Here is a 22,879-nt window from a genome sequence, read left to right on the forward strand (position 1 = left end):
GCCTCTGTGCTGCTGCATACCAGTAACAATAACGTACTTAAGCTATCAAGTCCATATGTCATTCACATGCATTCTCCCCATAACATGCCAAGTAAAACGGGCAAATTGTACATCTCCCAGAAGATCCTTTCACCACCATTCGATGTAAGATTTTTCTTAATCTTCCTGGTCATTCTTATGGCCTATATAAAAATTATTGTCACTTTCAAGATAAATTATTCAAAACATAAACAGTAGATTTTTCCCATTTAAAAACAGAAGTTTATACAAACTGTATTGGCTCCCAAATTCTTGATTTGATATATTTTATAGGTCAGTTTCATAGGAAAAAAGGGAAGGCTTCTGTGTGTTTCAAAACAATACTAACGACAAAAGCCAAATTTACACGAATAACAAAATCACGTACTCAAAACAGAAATAAGTTACTACAGTAACATTTTATGTAATAATTAACAAAAGAACTCTACAAATTCAACTACATTAAATGCTGTGGGAGAAAGATGTCAAAATACCTAAGTAATATATATTACAAGCCAGGCAACAGACACCAGTATAATTAGTGCTCTGCATTTAAAAATAGAAATCCATAAATAATTCAGCCATTTAAGTTTTCTCTAACTTGGTAGATTACACTCGGGACTAAAAAATTCCCACACAGATGCTTACTGCTGCAATACAAGAGTTAGCACAATATATTTACTTTTCTTCCTGAAGAACAGCATTTGTGTGCAATTAGAGGAGACTTATTTCTGATACATCATAGGTCAAATAAAAATTGCAATTGTAATTTAGATCTTAAGACTCAGATTTCTAGTTTAATGTTCTACAGAGTTGCAGAGGACATATGACTGTAATAAGTAAAACTTGCAATTTAGGAATATAAGCATACAAGCTTGGGGAAGCTATTGATTATATTTAGCAGGAAGGGAAACTTATGCCAGATTAGCTGCAACACATTTATACAGAGTAAATAACTAACTTGAATTAGCCTTTAACCTGAAAGTCTTACCACTACAGCAGTGGAGACAAAAATCTGTCATGTAGTCAAATTTGTAGTAGCGCAGATACCAACATTCTAATTCTAAAATTTATATCCAGTTAAAAAAAAAGCAAAAGCTACAATCTCCATGATCTAACTTAAAAAAACCCAGGTAAGCATAATGTAAGTGAAAAGCAGTTACCACTGACCAAAATGATTATTTATATTACCAACATGGGCAGGAAACCTGGTTTTAGGCCAGGACACCTCATTATGCTCATTATACAAAGTAAACAACAAAAAGGTGATCAATCACAGAAAAATGTTGCATTCCAGGTTTAAGACAAAAGCATCATGAGTACAGATGGAGATAAGAGGAAATCGTGAAACTGTAACTGGGCAGTGAATCTCAATGCATCAACATCTCATCAGTTATCAGGACTTAGAAAACATCATGAAATGAAAGTTGTGAGGAAGACAAAATTAGCTCCTCCCAAACAAGAATGGCAGCATGAAAGAAACAGTAAAATGAGTATTTAAAAATTGAAGTAGGGTGGTAAGAATGTCATTATGAGTCAGTCGTAGCTATGCATTAACATTTCAACAGCAAGGCATTCAACTAGATGTCAAACATCAGACTGCCTCTTTTATGTTATACTCAGTAAAGCATAGAAGCACTCTTAAATAAACCATATAGTGAACTTGCAGCCTTTAACGTGTGAAAAAACATGTTGGTATAGCTCTTACTGCCTCTGTACACAGCTAAGAGTAGCCATGGCTTTGTAGCTCTTTTTTCAGCATATAATGGATAAATACCGTAAAAACAGGCATTAGGATAAGAATAGACTTCATGTACTGAAACAATCAAAAAAGGTTGTCTTGGTACTTCCCTGAATGCTGTTAAGCCATCCTATATGCAGACTGAGTAATCTAAAATGTTCTTGCCTGTGCCACACACAACTCAGATGACTAACACTAACACAGGGGAAAAAAAAATGTTTATGGTATATGTGTTCACTTTACCATTATTTATTTTTCCATTTAACTCAAGCTTCACACAGAAAAAAATTTTAGTCAGCATTAGACTCGTTTTCTTGTGTTTCAACTTGAAAAGATTTGGAAAAGCTTTTAAGTCAAAATCTTTCCTACTCATCACCTGCATTTCAAAGAAAATTCTAATAATTAAAACAGCTGTCCAAATATTTTTTCATTTTCTCCTGAATGTATTTCCCAACACTTATTAGAAATTTAGCTTAAAATTTATCTGACATTTTAGATCCTCCTGAACAGCATTGTCCTAATCATGTCACAAAACAGCAGACAACCACCTAAATATTCCAATTAGTTTTTTTTAAAATAGGTATTTAATAGCAAAGCTTCCAGCCAAAAAAAAAAGGTTAAAAAAAAAAATCAAAATTCAAATCAGCATAAATGTTGACCAAGAAGTACCAATTGCAATTAAGAGTTTCTTATACAAATAAACGATACAAATCCAACAGTCTTCTCTCCCTTTCCCTCTCTCTCAAAAAACTCTGCAAAACAGAACAGAAACCCTGCAGTACATGATGCTCAGGCTCTACCACAAACTCAAGCAAGTTGCATGACACTGAGGTGCTGGAGTGTCCAGAGAAGGGCAATGAAGCTGGTGAAAGGCCTGGAGCCCAAGTCTGATGAGGAGCGGCTGAGGGAACTGGGGCTGTTTAGCCTGGAGAAGAGGAGGCTGAGGGGAGACCTCATCGCGCTCTACAACTACCTGAAAGGAGGTTGTAGCGAGGTGGGGGTTGGTCTCTTCTCCCAAGTAACCAGCGACAGGACGAGAGGAAATGGCCTCAAGTTGCGCCAAGGGAGGTTTAGACTGGACATTAGGAAAAATTTCTGTACTGAAAGAGTGGTCAGGCCTTGGAACAGGCTGCCCAGGGAAGTGGTGGAGTCCCCATCCCTGGAAGTATTTACAAGACGTGTAGATGAGGCGCTTAGGGACATGGTTTAGTGGGCATGGGGGTGTTGGGTTGACGGTTGGACTTGATCTTAGAGGTCTTTTCCAACCTTAATGATTCTATGATTCTAGCACCACTAGATAGCTAACATAATGAAAAATAACACTTAGGCTTAAGGAAGAATACAGAACAAGGGATGTCTGACAAAATTAAAGACAGCCTTCATTATATGAATAATTTTGTAAACACCAGGTATTTTAAAACACTGGCTCCCTACGTAGTGAACATCTCTGAAGAATGTTAACAATGAAGGTCTGAACAGCAGGCTTCAAAGTAAAAATGTAATCATGCAGTTTTCTCTCCTTCTCTGAACCTCTTTCATGTTATTACAGGCACTGCTGCCTGCCTGTTTCTACACTTACTGTAGACTTCCTAGGACTATGAAAATATTATGTGCATTTTTTTTCCACTGTTCAACTAGGTATTAAAAAATGTAATGCTGTCAGGCAGTGTTCCTGACCTAATTGTTTTATTGCTCAACTGTCAATAAACGTAACAATGTCATTTCTGTGATGTTTTCTACGATGAAGACAGAAGTAGGCACAATTACCAAATAACAGAAGCTTTTAAAAAACTACAATTTAGATAAAATTTTATGCCCACAAAACCACTGAAATGCAAGTCATCTACTCCATCTAGTCCATGAATTAAAAACTTCTCTCACACCAGCAGTAATAAAGAAAACATGAAAGTAATAATCAGAGAATCATTTTAAATAACCACACTGCTTTCAAGCCACATCCTTAAAAAAAAAAAGGACCTGATCCTACTCACACCTACTCAACCCTGTTACCTACCTGAATAATCCTACTGATATAAAAAATTATATAATTTGTAAATTCAGCCTTTTTTTTTTTTTTAAATGTACTACAAGTAGATTACAAATGCTTCATGTATCTGAAGCACCTCATCTTCCATGGTTGTATCTAAACTGGTTTCATGACACTTTACTCAGTCTGTTGGCTGTGTTAATTAACTACTAACCTTCCTGTCAAGGCAGAAAGGTTTCTAATCAACAAGAGAAATTAAGTACTGGAATAGCATTCTAATAGGCTGTCTTTGCTAGTCTACATTTCCTTTTCCAATGGAGCTTGAAATGTTTACTAATAGGACTATATTCTGGGAAATGACCACCCAGAACAGTAAGGCACTGAATTCTGATACTGGAAATCTACGCAGTCCTTCACACTACAATTGCAGGCACGTTGTGTGTACACTGGGTAATTTTACAGCAGCAGAACCCAGTGCATGAGTTTGCAGAATCTACAAATAGAAACCAAGGAATACACGGTTCCACGAATTCTTTAATATGTTTTTTAAAACGTTCTCTAAAATTCATCATATATTTTAAAAATGATACCCACAAGCTATAACCATTCTTAAGAGTTCAGAAGCAAGCCAGATTTTTGGTCATGAAATAAATCTTGTTTCCATTACGTTATGTCACCTGGAGAAAGCCAAATATCTTTTACATTTATGGAATTGAATTTCACTGTTTTTAATGGGGTTGTTACATATACACACGATTAATAAACTAAAAGAATCTATTCCTTTTGAACACATATAAACAGAAGTAATTATTTTTACCAGATCCCAGTCTATGCTGCGGAAAAATGTATGAGACTTGATATCAGAAAATCCTGTCTGCAGCTGACAACCAAGCCTTTCTTTGGGATCCTGCAGAAAACACAGAAACTCGTATTATATACTCTTAAGCCAGTTACACTCCATGTTTGTCAAAAGCCCACATACATGACTCCAGCATTCCCTGTTACTACACAAACTGCTGCTAAGATACACACATTATGGCTATAAAGGGATTTTTGTTCTTTTTGTTTGTTTGTTTTTATGAAGTTTGTTTGAAATTTCATTTTTAAACGATATTTTACAACTTCTTAAAATAAAAAAGAATCCTAGATTTATTTAGTAATGTATAATTCATATCCTTCTTTTCTCCATTAAAAATAATGGTTCTACAAATTTCAATCAGCTTAATTAAATGAGTAGTAAGAATTACAGAAAAGAGTTTATAAACAAGCCTATAGCTATTTTCTTCCATTAGGTGCAGGCTTTTAAATCAAGTCTGTGCTATGGAATTCCCTCAGTAAATTAGCAATTAAGAAGTGGCTTTTTTTTAACATACAGGATACCAAGGTTTTATAGATTTTCTTAATAGTAAGCAGATTAACTTCTTAACTGTATTCTTTCAACAGGAAGCTCTGACTTCCAGATCTTAGATGCTAAAAATAAGAGAATGTTATTTACCTTGTTTAAAAATCCTTTTAACACATGGGAAGCCTTGACAGAAAGAAACCTTGGAATCCGGATTGGCTTCTCAAGAATAACTGTTACAGGTTTAAAAACAGCAATATTGTTTTTTGTTTTATGACATTGACCATGATTTCAATACAAACACTATATTATTTAAATATGCTACCATTTGGAAAATGGGAAGATACAGTAATTATTTAAAATAATGCAAACAAAAGGAGCTACAGTAATTCAAGGCACTGTTATATTGACATTTCAAGATTTCCAAAAAGAAATGTTAGCTTCATTATCTTTTTCTATTGTTTGTGGAATAAACGGGGAATAAAACTTTTTCAGTGTCCTCAGTATAAGGAAAAGTATGATTTTAAACAGCAATTGATTTAATATTAGGCTCATCAAGAAGACCATGGCAGATTCTGTTATATAACTGCAGTAACTAGTTTAAAGAATGGTTCTGCATATTAGGGAGCAGGCAACTTCACAATTCACCAAACTGTTATGGTTTCTATTGTAATAAATATGGCAAGTATTACTACTTTTTTGTTTAGAAAAATTCATACATCACTATTCCTGAAGGATAAAGCAGTAAAAAAAAGTTATATTAAAAGTTACATTAATTTCATCAGAAGTAAAAAAAAAAAATAAATAAAATTAAAAGTTATCTGGAGCAAAACTACAGGTTGATATGTTTCTTTCAAGAAAGATCCTTCTATTCTCTTGTGTAGCACTGAATTTTAAAATTCATTCTTGGCCTCTGGGCTGCCTTCTAACAAGATATCATTCCATACAATTTCTCTCTGTTATTTCTGAACTGTGAACATTTTAAAAAAATACTTTATTGTCTGAAGAAGGCTTCCTAATTCCAGACCATTTTATCCAAGTTCAACAAAATAAATTCCTGGGATGAAGAACTGGAAATATTGGGGCCCTTTATCTACAGTTGATCTACAGGCAGCTATGGGATAAGAATGGAAAAGGAAAACCTAACTGTCCTACTGGAAGTGCGAATTTTCATTATTTCTCCCCCAAGAAAGAAAAAAAAAAAATCAAAATGACTATACCTTGGAAGAGGTAATCTTCAGTGTTCATGTCTGGATTGTCAGTAATAATATCAAATGGAGACCTTCCTGCCATCATTTCAAACATCAACACACCGAGTGCCCACCAGTCCACACTGAACCCTGTAAATATTCAGAGCAGACTTTCAGCCAGGACTCCTTGAATTTAGGTGTCATCTCTCATATAAATGAAGATTAATTACAGAGTACTGAAATTCCCTACTTTCACTGAAGCCACAGACATCATGACTTACACTATCACTGGGTAAGACTAGAGAGTTTTCTGAATTGGGATTACAAAAGTTATCTGTACAGGAGTTTGTAGGTGTCTTCCCGACAGCAATGCTTCAATGAAATTTAAGCTGAAAATTTTCAGATTTTTTTATTTTTTTTAAAAGCAGTTGAACATTATAGTATCTTATAACCATATGACAGATTCAACCTATTGATCAGATCAGTTCACAAATAACAACACTGCATAAAAAGACTATTATACTTTTGCTTCTGCATGAGCAATAACTTTTTGTTATAGCATTCTATAGCCTTGTCTGGCGGACAATAGTAGCTGGGATGTCAAGTTCTTCAAGGAGTGGACTTGGTTTTGCTATTAATTTTGCAATTTAATAGTTATTTTTCAGGGACAGTATGATTTAAGGGATGTCAAGTTCTTCAAGGAGTGGACTTGGTTTTGCTACAGCAATTTAATAGTTATTTTTCAGGGACAGTATGATTTAAAAGAAGCTGAAATGAGGGATTGCAAGAGAAAAACAAAAATAACATTATTTTAGAAAAGATTAAACTGTACAATACACATTCAATTTTCTCAACATATAATGGCACAAAAATGTGGAAATCTAAAAGTAATTCTATTTGAACCAACCTACAACTAGATCTTTGCTTTGTGATTTATTACAACTACAAATTGTTTAGTCACAGCTTACCATATTCTTCTCCTCTGAGGATCTCTGGTGCAATATAATTTGGTGTCCCACAGAAAGTGCTTGTAGTGTCACCAGGGCCCAAACCTTCCTACATGCATAAATCATTTCATAAATTAAAAGCTGACCTCCTTTTCTGGGAATTTCCCTTAATTAGACTTATAAAGCCCAGTTACTTAAGGAGTCTATAAAGACCTTCCTTTCAAAAAAGGCAATGCTAGAGCAAAATAAATACTCACAGTGCTCAAAGCTGGCTTATGACTTCACAGCTTATCTTCAGCAAATTAATAGATTAAAACTGAATCACAACACATTTGTAACAACATTTTGCTTAGTATTTACAGATACATTTAAAAAAAATTTCAGATCAAAAACGATTTGGAGTCTTTTTCAAATAGATGTGGGGAAAAAACTTTCTATTTTTAGGGATGAAGGAATCAAACTTTTACATAAGTGAAGCATTCCAAGTGAAGCCCCACAACCTGTGCACTTTGATAGTAGAGAAACATTCTAGTCCAGCATTCTTAGAAATCGGTGCAGTATCTATTCTACGGAGGAAATGAGACAAGCTTTCCTCGTTACGTCACCATAACATGCCTTAACCATGTTCTGAAATAAGCTAAATAACAGTTAGTATTATGCACTCAATCCTTGGCCTTTTAAAAATCAACACAATGCCAGCTGCGATTTTGGCTTCAGAAACTTATTCTCACCAAGAAATAGACTGGACTCTAATCTCATTTCACATACTAGCCAGAAACAGTGTGGCAATAACAAGGAGACTTGAGGTCAAATCAATAGCCCTAAGGGGATAGCAGAATTCTTGTCGGATTACACCACTTCAGTCATGTCTGGCATTCCAACTTTACACACATGAATTTTAAATGTAGTATTTTCTATACTCATATTTTCTATTGACATTTTCTTCCTTTCCTCTGCATCACATTAAGCATATGCTACACTTTACCAGGTGCTTTGAAAGCAATGCTCTCCGAATTGCCTCTCAGTGCCAAAGATTGCAGCCTAAGAACTGAGATACTAGAGGGCCCCTGTTGGCTCATAATCTGTAGAGTCCAGCCACAGAGAATGATGAATGCAATTCATATTCACAGGAGCATAGTTCCTAAGAGATGGAAAAGACCCTTTTAAAAATATACTTGTCTTAAAGATAAATTTTTTAACTTGGGTCACGTAGGAAGCTTAAATAGATAAAAAATGATCTTTGCCAACAGGCCAAACTTCTTGAAATACAGAAAGGAAAAAATTTCAAATGTGGCTCTATTCTTCAACAGTCATTTTTCAGGATAAAGTTCCTACTCCACAACCAAATTCCAGGCTCAGTAACACTGAGAAGGATAACTTAAGAGAAGGATAACTTTCGTCAGTTCTCTCTCACTACCACTGGATGCAGTATTTGACTTAAAGGCATAACCAGAGACAAACACTACTGAATGACAAAGTGACAAAAGCAAGCTAAGAAAAATCTTACCTTGCACATGCCATAGTCTGTTAATTTGATATGACCCTCTGCATCTAAAAGAACATTGTCTAGTTTTAAATCTCTGTAGATTATGCCTCTTTCATGTAGGAAGTTTAGAGCAATACAAATTTCAGCAGCATAAAACCTGAAATTAAAAAGGAGAAAATTCATATTAGCATTAAGATTGTACAAAAGCTAGTGCAATTAAAAAAATCTGTTCTTAAAACATCACTTTACAGTCAGCTTTTCTCTATCAACAGTATACCAAAGAGAAGCTACATTTATTCATAAGGACACTGATCTCCTATATTGTAAAACCATTCCTTAAATTAAATACGGGAAATTATTTTTTTCTACTAATTAAGAAAATATTTATTCTTTATCCTACAGAATTTTTTCTGAAAATTCCAAGTATGACATAGAAGTTCTGTATTTTCAGCTTATTAAGAGTTACAGTGAGACTTTATGTAGTGCAAAGCCACACAAAACAGATTTTTTGCCTTCTCCTACCAACACTATATTAATTCAACGTAAGACCAAAATAAGTAGAATAGTTACATCTTCTATCAATAGATCAAAGAAGCATTACCTAAATTTGAAGCAATAAACAAAAGTAAATAGGAATAACTGTTACTACTTATCAAATGCTTGCTTTCTTTAAAAAAACCCATATCCTTCAAAAAAAAACAAAATTAACATTTCTTCCCAGGGCAGTACATTCTAAACTTAAGAATCAACCTTTCGTTCTTTCTTTGCTATTCATATTCTTTTATGGAATAAAGTTTGGAAAGCATTTCATACAACATTAAACAACTACAACACAAAAAACCCCACTAAAACTGTGTTAGTAAAATACCTTGCATGTTCTTCAGGAAGTTTTCTTTGCCGTTGCATATGAAACATAAGATCTCCCCCATTTACATACTCTATGACAAGAAACAATCTGAAAGTATACAACACAATTAATGGATTCCAAGGAAACTCTCAAGAAGAAAAACTATTCTTATCCTTCCAATTTGAGCCATTTTCACTTCCACTCTAGAATTAGACTTCTAGATTTCTTATCGTTACAGAAACTATTTAAGAGAAAAAAGAGAGTACTTATTTGATCCATATTATGTAGGATCACATCCTTTATTTAAATGCCAGACTAAATGTAAAGGAGAGGCAGGTGCATACAACAAGCTACTATCTGGTGTGAAACCTGCAGAACTATTTAAACAGTACAGAAGACAACAGGCATTTGCCTAATATAACGAGGTACTTGCTCGGCAATAGATGTAAAAAAACCCCTAAGCATATGATATATAAACTTCTTTAAAAATTACCTAGAAATAATAGCAAAATCATGGAAGTATGCTAGAAGATGACACATGGCAAAAATGAAAGTTTATCCAAAAAAGGTAAAATTGTCATTAATTTAATAACAACATAGTTACATGACTATCTCGTTCAAAGATGTTGATTCTTTTGACTTTCATGGAACAAAATTCCACAGTATAAAATTTGCTCAGTGAGTGCACTGCTTTGAATAACAGTATCTGATTGACTGAAAAAAAATAAGCCTGCCTGAAACAATGCTGATCATTTAAAATGAAGGTTTCAAGATTAAAAAATACTTTGAAAGATGCATCAATTTAAATTCAAACCTTTCTTATTAAATCTGACACAGATTTACCCTGATGTAATAATTATTAAATTGGTACTCTGCTTGACTAAATATTGTTCTTTTTTAATAGCCAAGCTGCAGCATCAAATCTGAAGAGCTTTGTAGATGAAATGTAGTTTATATACACCCCAGTCAACAAGGTTTCTGCATGGGCAAAGTCTGAAAATTCTCATTTGTATTTTTGACATAGTTTTGCCAATAAAAGGTCACCATCTTTTAAAAATTACTTCATCATTAACAATAATTAATGAGTATCTGGCAATATTACAGAGATCAATATGTTTTATAGGATTTGTGATATTAATTAAATATGTAACTATGAAGCTTGCTCTTCGTGCTGGTTCAGTTCCTGAAAAGATCAAACAGATCTATTGAAAGCAAGATGACATAAGACTCACTTAGAGGAACGTGACCCAAATTTACTTTCAAAAAAAGTAAGTTTTATCTGAATAGCGTATGACACAATAATCTTTTTTCCAATTGAAGTTACAGGATCTAGCATATTACTAATATACACATACAAAATTATTTCTATTAAACCCTATGATCATCACTAAACTCTTCCTGATACACTGTTAAGAAACATACTGTCATTCCTAGATGAAAAAAAAAAAATGTTCTGTTTTATTTGTATAGGTAGACTGAGACTAAAGAATTTGAGGACTAAAAGACTCAATTCACATATGTCCATTATTTATCAGAGATGAAAACTAAATTTGGTGCGCTAGCAGGCCAGATAATGAAATCCCACTCTCCTTTGACTTTGCCAAGACCTTTATCTGTAGAAGAACGTGAATTAAAAGAAAGTGTAATGGACCCACTTCTGTAACTCCACATAGCATATTCATTAAATGGAAGATCTGGGCACAGAAAGGCTGCAGCGTCAAGACTTATTAGTTCCTCTGTAGAACAAGTTTTTGAAACAGTCTTCTTAAAACAAACAAAAGAAGTCAGTAGGGGAAAGAAATATAGGTGGAATCAGCTGTATAAAAAGACTTATATTACAGTTTGCAGGAAAGGTTTCATCCTTGGGAAAATATGATCCAGGCAATGCTGCCAAGGTCAGAGACCTACAGGACAGAAACATGCTGAGTGAGAGTTCCTTATGAAGGCTGCGGCTGTCCCAGGAGGCAGTATTTCTTTATACACCTAATTTTCCATGAGTTGAAAGCTCCTTTCCATGTATTCGCACACTGGAAAACATTTCATTTGGAAAACACATGCTCCAGTCTCTCTGACCATTCTAATTGGTAACAATTAAGGAAGATTTTTTTTTCCTTGGAAAAGGATTCTGCATTTGAAACACTTAAAGTGTTAAAAACTTAAAAAGGTAAACCAGGAAAAATTATTGGACACTACCCAGCTTCCAAGTCTTTCAGTGGCCTCCCCACAAGAATATAAAGACTAAACTAAAATTAAATTAACAATAAATAAAATAGATAACAATGTCATGAGTATTTTATTACAGCATTCCTGGTATTTTTTTGCTTCCAACTTTCCTACCCTATTTAGGAGCTTCCAATGCTTTATCACCATTCAGAACCTGCAATGTAAAGTTGCTCATGTCAAGTCATGTTCAAGCACGGAAGTGTGTGAATACTGGTAGACCTCGCTGTTTTAGAAGGATTTACTCAAACACCAATGGTTTTGCAGGATGGAGGTTTCAGATTGTTGCCATCTTTGGAAGACACTTATCTGGCAATTCTGGACAAGCCCAAGGCATGTATTTTATTACAATAATAAACCAAGCATCACTAGTATCTGAAACGATGTAAACAGCTACACTTATCATCAATTAGCATCTTTTTTAAGTAGACACTTCTTTTATCTTAAAAAATTATTTAAAATTATATTGAAAAGAAAGAACATGTTCCTTAGAAACTTTTTCCCCGCTATTAGTCCACTTATACACAAACTGTTCTCATATTACAATTTGTTTTCTTTGGGCCAGTTAACACAATCTGATGTTGATGAATTTATTCACATGAAATCAGTTTCGTGCTTCTCTTTGTTCCTGTATTGAAGTCATAATTGTGGTTTTGTAACATTACAGCTATAACCAAATTGTGAATTCATGACATTATGGCTATATCCATGGCAAATGGCTGAAGTTATAAACTAAAAACTATAGTTTCACTGCAAGAAGCAAATAGGCTGGAAAAAACAGGACTTCTAAAAAAACAACAGGAATACAGAAAGCTTTCACTACATTCAGCGTATTTTTTTTCCCCCTATTTCTGCTCCTGAACTATGTCAGTGTAACTACCCAAGTGGCATGCAAAGGATCTTTCTATTGCTGACTTTAGCCTTTTTCTTGTTTCCAATATTTATAAGAAACCTCATTCTCAATACTTGGCCCTGCCTGACCACTTGAATTTTTATATTAGATGTTCAATACTACTTAGTATTTGGTGAGAAAGTGTTTGTGAATGTTGGTTTAACTTAAGGGCCTTTCACAACAGTTTGTTAGTTGTCTAAAGGTTTTTGGTTTTGTTGTTTGTTGTTTTTTTTTTTTCTGTCTACAAGAGCAATTTATTTTGGTCAAATCCTTAGTCAGTCACCTTTGGAGATCACTCTTTCTCCCTGCTCCAAAATACTCCCTAGTCCATATACCTTCAGAACGCTCTTCATACAGCTTCTTTACTTCTTTTATCTTAGCTATGTTCTCCCTGCTAGGAAAACGCAGTTTCCTATGACTATAACCATTAAGGGGTTGAAAGTTTGGGGACTGAAGAAATGGTACAGTGCATGCCTTTGTATTTTAAAAATTGATAATACACATTGTAATGAACAAGTGATTATTCTTAAGGATGACTAGATAATCCATGAAAACTTCTTAAAACTGTTTGCACTCTACATCGCATGCGATTCAAGTAAGCCAGATAGAATGACTTTTATCTTCTGATTATGATACATATGACACTAGGCATTATAAAAGTGTAACAGTAAACAGGTGCCTGTGAAAAAAAAAAAACACCCCAACAAACCACAAACCTCCCACACATCCAAATTCCCCAGTGACATACATAAAAGTTCTCCTTGATTTTCTTCATATTCCAATTGCAAAATAAGCAGCAAATAATCCACTTTGGATTGTGCACACAAGGACAAAAAACTAGTATTTCAAAGTAGCTAAGAGTTTATTAAGCCCTTTTTCAAATGAAATCACATACTTCATCAATATGTGCTACATACTTCATCAATATGTGCTAAGGGCTCATAAGCCTCATATAGGTAAAAAACACTTCATACACATATAGGTTTTTAAGTTATTATTAAAAACTACTATTACTGAGCAGCCCAACTCTTACGCTATTTTGGAACAGAGAACTACAGTTTGGCCCTCTGAGAACTGATTCGGCCCTCCTCAGTAGGATCAAGTATTATAAACTATCTCTTACAAAGCTCTGTTTTACCTGGCTACCATCCTCCTACTCCTGAAGCCACAGGGCCTGTGCTCAGGAAGACAGCGCACAGTTCCTCCTCGTTCTCGTTAATCTTCTATCTTCTCCCTTCAAATCTGGACCTGGAAAACCCTGCCTTTTCCTCCACACCACACTGGCTAAGCTACCCTGCTAGAACTGGCTTTGTTGTAGTAGTGAATCCCTGACATACTAACGCTTCCTTCCAAAAATTACTGACTATGTGATGGCAGTGGATATGTTTGCTTTATGAGAAGCAGTCAGTACAACGATCAATATTTTCAAAACAAAATAATTTCAGATCTTTCTTACCGACTTGTTGTTTGAAAGCATGAATGTAAACCAACTAGGAATGGGTTACTGGATGCCTGTTCAAACACATGTTTCTCTGTCTGTACCCAATCAATATCCTGAAATAGAGTAATTGAACAATCAGAACTCCTGCTGGATAACCACTATGGGTATTCCCAGAAAAGCAATTGTGAACATCTATGCTCCCTTACATATACCGTCATCGTTACATATGTTCTTCAGAAAGACAAAACCCCCTAAAATCTAGAGGAAGTTATAAAACATTTTAATTAAGTTATATATTCAGAAGTTTAACCATTTAGAAAGGTCTGCACAAAATTTAAGCCTTTTAAAAATATCATACATCTGCAATATTTGATACACTGCTCATACTGCTTCATAGAAACAATTCAATTATCTCAGATAAATGATCCTAAGGCTGCTGAAGCAACTCATGCTGGTAACACAAGCAATAAGAATCTCCAGTTTTTAAAAGGTTCAAATAAGCTGTACTTCATTTTCTCATCTGAAACTCAAAATTAATTCAATGAAACCACCAAAACCTGATTAGTTTGTCCAACCAAAATCATTCTTAAAAGTATCACAGACTACCTTTAATACTTCAACAGGGAGAAGTCCTGAATAGCCAGTGCAATACCATATAATAAAAACCTACCAAAATTTGAATGATACTAGTATAGTACTGCAAAATTCAGATCCATAATAACAAAGCATTTAATCATTTTTCATATAACCATAGAAAATTTAAACCTTACAGACAACTGGTTTTAGCAGTAGATATTCACTCTTCATGCAACACACCGATCATGTTCCACCCTGCAAACGCTCAGTACCCTGCCAACAAACTAGAAATACAATTGTTCTAAAAATTCTCCATTTCCAACAGATACTTTCAGCTTTCCAACTGATCTGGAGACAACAAAGACAGATACTGAGAAACCAGGCCTTCCTGTCAAGGATAGTTAGTGAAACTGAAATCTCAAAGGAAATCAAGAAATGTCACCATCAAATCAAATAAATCTGTTAGGTTTTGTGTTCAGACGCTCCTGAAGATATAACACCTTAGAAGGGTAAACCTGGGTCCAAACATGAGCCAAAAATCCGATTTTGAATAAAACAACAAACATGTCCACTTCTTTTTATTTTTACTGAATGACCTTCTCTTTAAGAGTCTTTAAACAAACCCCTTTGTTATTGCACCTGTGTGCTAGTACATTAGTATTATATTAGTGCACTACTGTTAACAAGATTAAGCTTAGAAAAATTTAATAGCAGAAGCCCAGGTATTTGATTTGCTTCGATCTCATTTAGAAAAGAATCTTTACTTCTCTCCAATATCAACCATTACCTGGAAAGCACTAGCTGATTTAAACATACTGATAGTTGCTATGTAATTAATTTTCTTTCTCCATTAAACACTTACTAGGTGAAATTTCCATTACTTGCAGTATCTCATGCATTCACAGAATTCAGTGAATTTCCTATCAATTCCCAGAATTTCATTATACAGTCTGTCTTACAGAAAAGAAAAAACAATTAGCTCAATCTTCTATATAATTATCTATGAGAGCCACTATTCAAGAAAGACTTCTCTCATCTACCTCTGATTCTCAGGAACAACTGCATAACTCATTAAATACTACTTTCCTTTAGCTTCTACCTTCTTGGAAAAACACATTAAAAAGGAAACAGTAAATAAACCACACAACAGTCTAATCTTTGGTCATTAAAAAAACCATCAAATAAATGAGCAAGCCGAAGTATTTCAGAAGAACTTTACAACTTTACTCTCCTAACCCTAGCCTCTGGAATAATGACAAAAACGGCAGCCAGAGAAACTGATTGAAACTACCAACAGAACATCCTACTTTCAAGAAATCCAGTCTTGCTAACAGCATAAATTAATATAACATCATCAGCTTAAAAATTGCATTCTATCTGAAAAATTCACTTTCTATTTTAAGAACAGCTATATAAGAAATTCCTTATGAGGTGAGTGACTGTCCATCTCTTTTTTATTTTATTAGAGTTTGGGATTCCACTCACAAGGATGACACAGTACTTCTTTACTCTCCAAATATTTAATGGTGTTACACTTTATCTACCTTGTCATACACACCGCCACTCCTGCATGAGCGTGTCACACTGCAGCGTTCCAATAAAGCTGGTAGCCCGACAACACTTCTGACCATTCTGTCACATCTCTCAGCTGTCTTATCAGGGCCGTGGTCTGACCACATGCATTCCAGTTACCCCATCCCCTGTTCCATTACTTAACACGGCAGGTTCCAGTCTAATGGCACTGTAGGTGGTTCAAACCTGCCTTCCTTGCTTGCCGTGATTGGTTCATCACATTTAGAAAAAAATAGAATGGATATAAAATCCATACCTTTCAAGAAGTGTGAATATTATAGGAAAAAGATGAAGGGTTGCGTTGTTTTGGGTTTTTTTTTCTTTTTCTCCCCATTCCCCTTTCCCCCAAACTTGTGCATTTGAGATCCTGTATTAAAAAAATTTCAACAGGATTTTGAAAATAATCGAAAAATGCAGCACTGATTTCTGTGGCAGACAATTTTTTTTTACATGCCAGTTAAACCATAGTGACCTCAAATGGTAGTAGCATAATTTTTTTAAACCCATGGAAAAAAACCACTGCAGAGTACTGTGTCACTTGCACATAAGCTCTATAATCGTGATGTAAGAACACAGTTTCAGCTCCTATTCTGAAATACAGACAATACTTCGCAGCTACATTCATTTGCCTTGGAAAACATCTTTGTTTTCTTTCAAAAGTGCCCAAGTTCCACCCTATTTATCTCATCACTTACAGATTAGTGCATCCAGGTTGGAATAGTTTTCACATGCATTCTACTAAGACTGTTAATAATTGTTAACTGTTATTAAAATAAGGGAGATTTCTCCCAGATTTAATCTTGGTGCTTCATGCAGACAGTTGAAGACAAATGAATTCAAAAGTCAGTAAAACTTCTATTACAGAAATGTTGTTTAAAACATTAGCTGCTTTCTTAGTTGAATGTTTTTTGTTAAAGCATACTAAGTTTTTACAGTATGTAACAGAATGCAATTAACACAGACTTTTACCTCATCATCATGGACCAATTCTTTTTTCACTACTTTCATAGCATAAATTTGATCATTCTTTTTTAACCGAACTAAAAGAACTTTGGCATAACTTCCACGTCCGATAACTCTGATTAAATCAAAGTCCTGTAGTCCAAGCCCCTGAGAAATCTTAATTCCATCCATTCCATCAATGACTGGTTTGATATCCTGTATAAAAAGAAACAGATGCTAGAAACAGAAGACATTTTCATAACAAGTAACTGTTAAAGCAAAGAGGTCTTTAACCACTGGACAGAATTTGCTGAGTTTGCTCGCCATTGTCACTGGCACACAGATCTGAATGGCTGATTATAACACTTTTGTTTAGAAACGTTTGGTTGGTATTGGTTTTGCTCTTACTAGAAGTTACTATGTTTTTCAAGGCAGAATCATTTAAATATTCCCTACCGGAAAACAGAAGGCAATGCCTTGAGAAATGAGGTTTTATTCAAATTCTTGAACCACAGGCTATGTAGAATTATCCTTTGCCGTAAGTGAAAAGCATCCTTCATATTCTGACAGATATTGTAGTACAATCTAAAGATAGGACAGCTAAGGAAACAATGATTTGCTAATGAATATACTTGTCTTGGTTTCAGTTTAGGCAACAACTGTCTGTATCAAGTTCACTACAGTTTTAATGAAAATGAAGATTTCTAAGAGGTGCCTGGCAACATACAGAAGCAGAACATACAGATGCCAATTTCTCAAATGTGAGAATTTTCAGGAGATATTCCACTATGAAGAATCTTATTTTAAAAACCATTATTTAAAAAAGATAAATTTTATTTTAACTGTTTGCTGGAATTAGATGTGAGCATGTGAGACTGAAGATCAAGCAGCTGAACTAGACAAATGCTGCTCGTACTTTGACATTTCATGTTTTACCAATATATACAATGCTTTGACATACTTCTGTGGCCTATTTTTATCTGACCTTATACTACTGTACTTGTAGACAGATCAGCATTCTGCTGAACTATGGGAAGTATTTATATAAAGAATCTTGATCTAGGATTGACGCTATTAGAAGAGATTGCTCTGAGCTTAAAGATTCTAGTCAAAGCAGCTCCCAGAATGCCACTTGCTCTCTATAGGATACCTTAAATTATTTTACTAAAACTCAAAAGCAAGGTGGGAAAATCAGAGCAGCATAATTCAGGATAGCTGAGCAAACAGCACCTATCAAAATTTCAATACAAACAGTATCTACCTGAGTACTAACCATAGCAGAAGTCAGCAATTCTAGATAGCAATTAAAATTCTCTGACATGTTTTAAATTTATACCCTTCCATCTCTGAATTTGAGATAAAATCTAAAGACATGTGACAGAAAATAAGGCAGTCACTTACCCAAGAGCAGGAACTACTCAAGTGTGAAATAACGGTAGTGACAAGTATTGTAGTAGAGGTAGGGGAAAAAAGGTGCAGGCTTGTTTAAAGTGGAGTATCAAATTAACTGCTAGTGTTCTGCAGAGTGCATTCTATTTATTTAAAAATGCTTCTGGCATATTTAAAGAAGCATCTTGAAGCCTTTTAGAATTAAAAGTATTGGCATTTTTCAAACTGCTTTAAGGGAATAACGTTCTTGGTATGCAGAGATTGTGTCAGACCATCTACAAAAGAGCTGAAAAACAGTTTAAGTGTATGTTATTCTACTTGTATTTCCACAGGAGCTGTCTATAAAGTATTAGGTATTATTTATATGAAACATCTGAGAAAGCTGGATAGTTAATGTATTATCAGACTGAACCAACTTTCATAATGATAGCCTGTAGAGGTAGCCTGAGGGTGATAAAGGGTGTACATCCATTAGAGAGAGCAGACAAGACAATGTCAAAGCCACCATTTGTTGCAAGGACCAATAAAGTCAAACTCTGCTAAACCACTGTTTCTCCAACGTGAATGAAGGGGAGGGAAAAAAAAAGAAAAAGGTCTTTCTCACATCACGATAGGGATAATAAGAGCTGTACACAGAAGAAATCTGAAAAATCCAACAAAAATATTTAAATAAAAATACCAGTTTTCAGAAAGAAAATCTTCAGACTTCTTTTTTTAAAAGGTAGCAAAAAAAAAACCAGGACAAATAATGAGCTATTTTATAAAAAGCTGTATAATTAAGAGTGTGTAAATGTGAATTACAAAAGTATTTTTAAAACATACCTCAGAGTCATCTTTAATGTTGTCATGTTTCCGGTTTGAAGGAATGTAGGGAACTGGAAAAGAAATCAAACAAGTAGTATGGTTATTAAGGCCTTCATTACAAACAATTTTAAAAATTGATAAATGGAAAGATGATTTAGTAGCTTAGGGTCAGCAGTTTGCTTTAAATACTATGGGACAGTTGATCAAATTTTTCCACTTTATTCTTGTAATCCTGACAGCAGATCCTAAGGGCACTGCAGAAACAACCAACTCCGAGGCAGTAAAAAATTCATCAATAAACCTTTGAGCTCATAATAGTATCTGACAAAGGCCAGAGTCATTTTGGAGAATGGGTATGATAAATGGGCCCTTAAAACAAGACAGGTTAAACCATCAAAAATATTAACCTAGAAAGAGTACTCCAAATCGCACAAAATTAAGAAATACTAAAAGTCTGAGGCTGCACTTATATTAGTATCGTAGTTTGGATCTGAAGTGTAGGTTTTCTGTTTGTTTTAAAAAGTAAATCTATTGTTGCCAATTGCTCCGTGCTTAACTTCACATTCTGGAATGGTTTCAGAGCATATGAATTTAGGATGAAAACGAACCAGATGATATGCTTCAGAAGTACACTTACTGTAATTGAATCCCTAATGAGAGTTTAGTCCTTGGGACTAAACTAGAGCTAATCCAAAGTAAACTTTAAAAAAAAAAACAACAAACCAGATGGAGTGGAAACTGGGCCTCCAAATGGGGAAACACATGAATTCCAACTTAACAAGAAAGTACTCACTTCCATCAGTTTCTTCTGAAGGGAGGTCAACTTCATCATTTTTATCATCTAACTGAGGTTCCTGGGAAGGCATGACCGAATCCTTGCAAAATACGTAAGTTATATAGGAAAAAAACATCGGTTTGTGCAGTGTCTTTTAAGTGAGTATGTCTTGCCATATAACTACAATACAACAAGAACCTTACATTTTTATTTTCCAGAATGAAAACTGGATTTTGTAGAAAGTATTTCTGAATATTAACATTTTGTAATGCACTATAAAACCAGCCTACCAAAAGCCTAACTGCAATGTCAGTCGTTCCCTGCAACTACAACAGATGTTTAGCTGTCTTCTAAAAGTAAGATTAGTGTATTTTATTGCAAAGTTCAAACTTTAATTCTATTTAAGACTTCTGAGTCTGTTTCACATGGAACTGCAACAAAGTAAACACTTCAGCATGTTGTTACACACTCAATTTAGAGTACTGGCATATTCCTTTCCTGTTTAAAAAACATGAATTGTTACTCTTTATGCAAGAGTATTGAATAAATTGGTAAAGATCACAATAGCAAATAGTTCCATAGTATATTTGGACCCTGGTCTCATTCACAACTCATAATGAAACATGTAGGACTATTCCAACAGGTATAGCAACGCGCATAAATAAATTGGCAAAGAATCTAGTAATGTCAAGTCAAGTCATATGCAATACCAATAAAGAAAAATACTGGTTTGAGTTTTGAGTGAGAGACAACATGATGCAACAACCAGTGAGATCCTGGTTATAGTCCGTGATGAGTATGGGGAAGGGCTAAAATTCAGGGATACAGATAAATGTTTAAAGCCTAGAAAACAGACTAGAGTTGCCACTGGAATATACGAGGGGAATGGAGAAGATGAAAACAGTACTGCAGAAACTGAGATGGCAAGAACATGAAAGCAACAAGCCTTTTTGCAAGCGGTAGCACAAAAACCACATTAGTGCCTTAGTTCTTAAAACATTCCCATGGCTAAAAGGAACAAATGCTAAGATTGTCAATGTCAACTTTTTACCTACCTGTAAAATACTGTAAGTCTACTGGAGAAGTCAAACTCAAGCTTGCTTACACTTAAGTCATATCACAAGTTTTCTTTTCTCACTTTGCCTCTACTGCTCACAATCCAATCCTATGGAGGTTTGTCCTCCATAGATATTTCAGAAACTGAAAACCAAATACCACTATAATAAATCTACAACCATGCACAGCATTTAATTACTTCGGATGCACATCTAGAAACAGCAACACAGGACACAATGAAACATGCTAGCTTTATACAGAATGCAAACTTACCATATGCCTTTTGCAGGTCAGTGGAACAAGTATATGACAGCGTTTATGGACCAATAATTTGCAGTTGATACACTTGTAGCCTTGCCTTCCGAGACCCCATATCCTTTCACTGCACTGGCCACAATACGCTCTCTAAAAGCCAGAATGCATATTATCAATTCAATTATCAATTCCTTTCTGTAGGTGAGTAGTTATCTAGCAGCAAGAATCTACCCTACAAGAACCCATCCTAGTCACCTCCTAATAGATATTCAATAATAATTCTTTTGGTATATCCAGGGTTTCCCTAATAACTGAAGGTTACACTTCATACTTAGAATTTAGCTAAATGCAGTCCTTTTTTAATGAATGTTAAGAAAACAAGTATCTCAAGCATATGGAACACATTACATCCTAACATTAGCAAATCATTCTTAGAGAATAGGTATATTTTGAATTTCATATTCTGACAGAGGTTACCTAAACAAAACTGACAGGAATTTGTACTACACAATTATGCATAAAAAGCACCCAAACTGACTAGCACAAAATGTTACAAAAGACAAGTTAAAGTATGAAGAATGTTCTAAATCTGTATGTTCTAAAGTATGAAGAATGTTCTAAATCTATATACTTCAACAGTGGTAGAACATCAGCAGAAACTTTGCATAATTGCAACTCATCTATCAAGTCTGATGTAAAACCTCTGGATGTTGCACTATTTAATATCAAAAATATATGGCCCTCTTTTTTTATACATGCAACAAAATGGCATCTGAATAAATTAAATCAAAATGACGACAAATTAAGAAGCCAGACATTCTACTGCTGACTTTAACAGGGCAGGTCTTTAAATAATTTTTCCAGTGCATGTGTGCTGTGGTCATTTTATCCACTTTACCCAAAGTGCCAAATAGGAATCAGATTCTTGCATGCAAAGTCACCTCGTCTCAGTTATCCCTCTACACAGTGCACAGGTTGCCAACAGAAAACTTACTCATTATTCCCTATCTGTAAATATTCTCCAGTAATTACTGTAACAGGCTAAAACATTGCCTATCATTCTGCAAGCTGCACATGAAGTCCTGCACTCATCCCCCATTTCAGGCTTAGAGAGAACTCTGCAACTGTCCCAAAGCCACAAAACAGTGAAAGTCTGTTCCTCCCAGCAAACTGCAAGTTAGAGTGCGGTTATTCAGATCCTCAGGCTAATGAATCACACACGGTGTCCTGCCCAAAAGCGTTAAGCTACCATAAATCCTTACAAGTAGTATTAGAAAAAAATTAAAAAAGAAATAATGATCAAGGAATGGATCACTTTAAAAAAATATTTTCTGTATTGCCCTTCTCATATTTTGATAGTTGTAGAAAACAAAACTTAACTACATCCCATTCATCTGTA

The 22,879-nt window shown here is 34.7% G+C and overlaps 1 protein-coding gene across 2 annotated transcripts in view; it reads right to left on the minus strand.

Annotated features, from left to right (window-relative positions):
- The window catches only part of PRKCZ (protein kinase C, zeta), a 70,401-nt gene that overhangs the window by 12,129 nt on the left and 35,393 nt on the right, over positions 1-22,879 (minus strand). The window contains exons 6-16 of one of the 2 annotated variants that reach the window (XM_009584588.1): positions 21,499-21,630; positions 20,188-20,248; positions 19,413-19,465; positions 17,229-17,417; positions 14,127-14,224; positions 9,580-9,666; positions 8,733-8,868; positions 7,247-7,334; positions 6,309-6,428; positions 5,242-5,321; positions 4,564-4,653 (exon numbers count right to left, since the gene is read on the minus strand). In XM_009584588.1, coding sequence (XP_009582883.1) covers positions 4,564-4,653; positions 5,242-5,321; positions 6,309-6,428; positions 7,247-7,334; positions 8,733-8,868; positions 9,580-9,666; positions 14,127-14,224; positions 17,229-17,417; positions 19,413-19,465; positions 20,188-20,248; positions 21,499-21,630 — 1,134 coding nt within the window. Of the gene's footprint in view, positions 1-4,563; positions 4,654-5,241; positions 5,322-6,308; positions 6,429-7,246; positions 7,335-8,732; positions 8,869-9,579; positions 9,667-14,126; positions 14,225-17,228; positions 17,418-19,412; positions 19,466-20,187; positions 20,270-21,498; positions 21,631-22,879 lie in introns of both variants that reach the window. The other variant, XM_009584580.1, reaches the window with a different exon arrangement.

The sequence above is a fragment of the Fulmarus glacialis genome, unplaced genomic scaffold (genome assembly GCF_000690835.1).
Source record: "Fulmarus glacialis isolate BGI_N327 unplaced genomic scaffold, ASM69083v1 scaffold31280, whole genome shotgun sequence".
NCBI lineage: Eukaryota > Metazoa > Chordata > Aves > Procellariiformes > Procellariidae > Fulmarus > Fulmarus glacialis.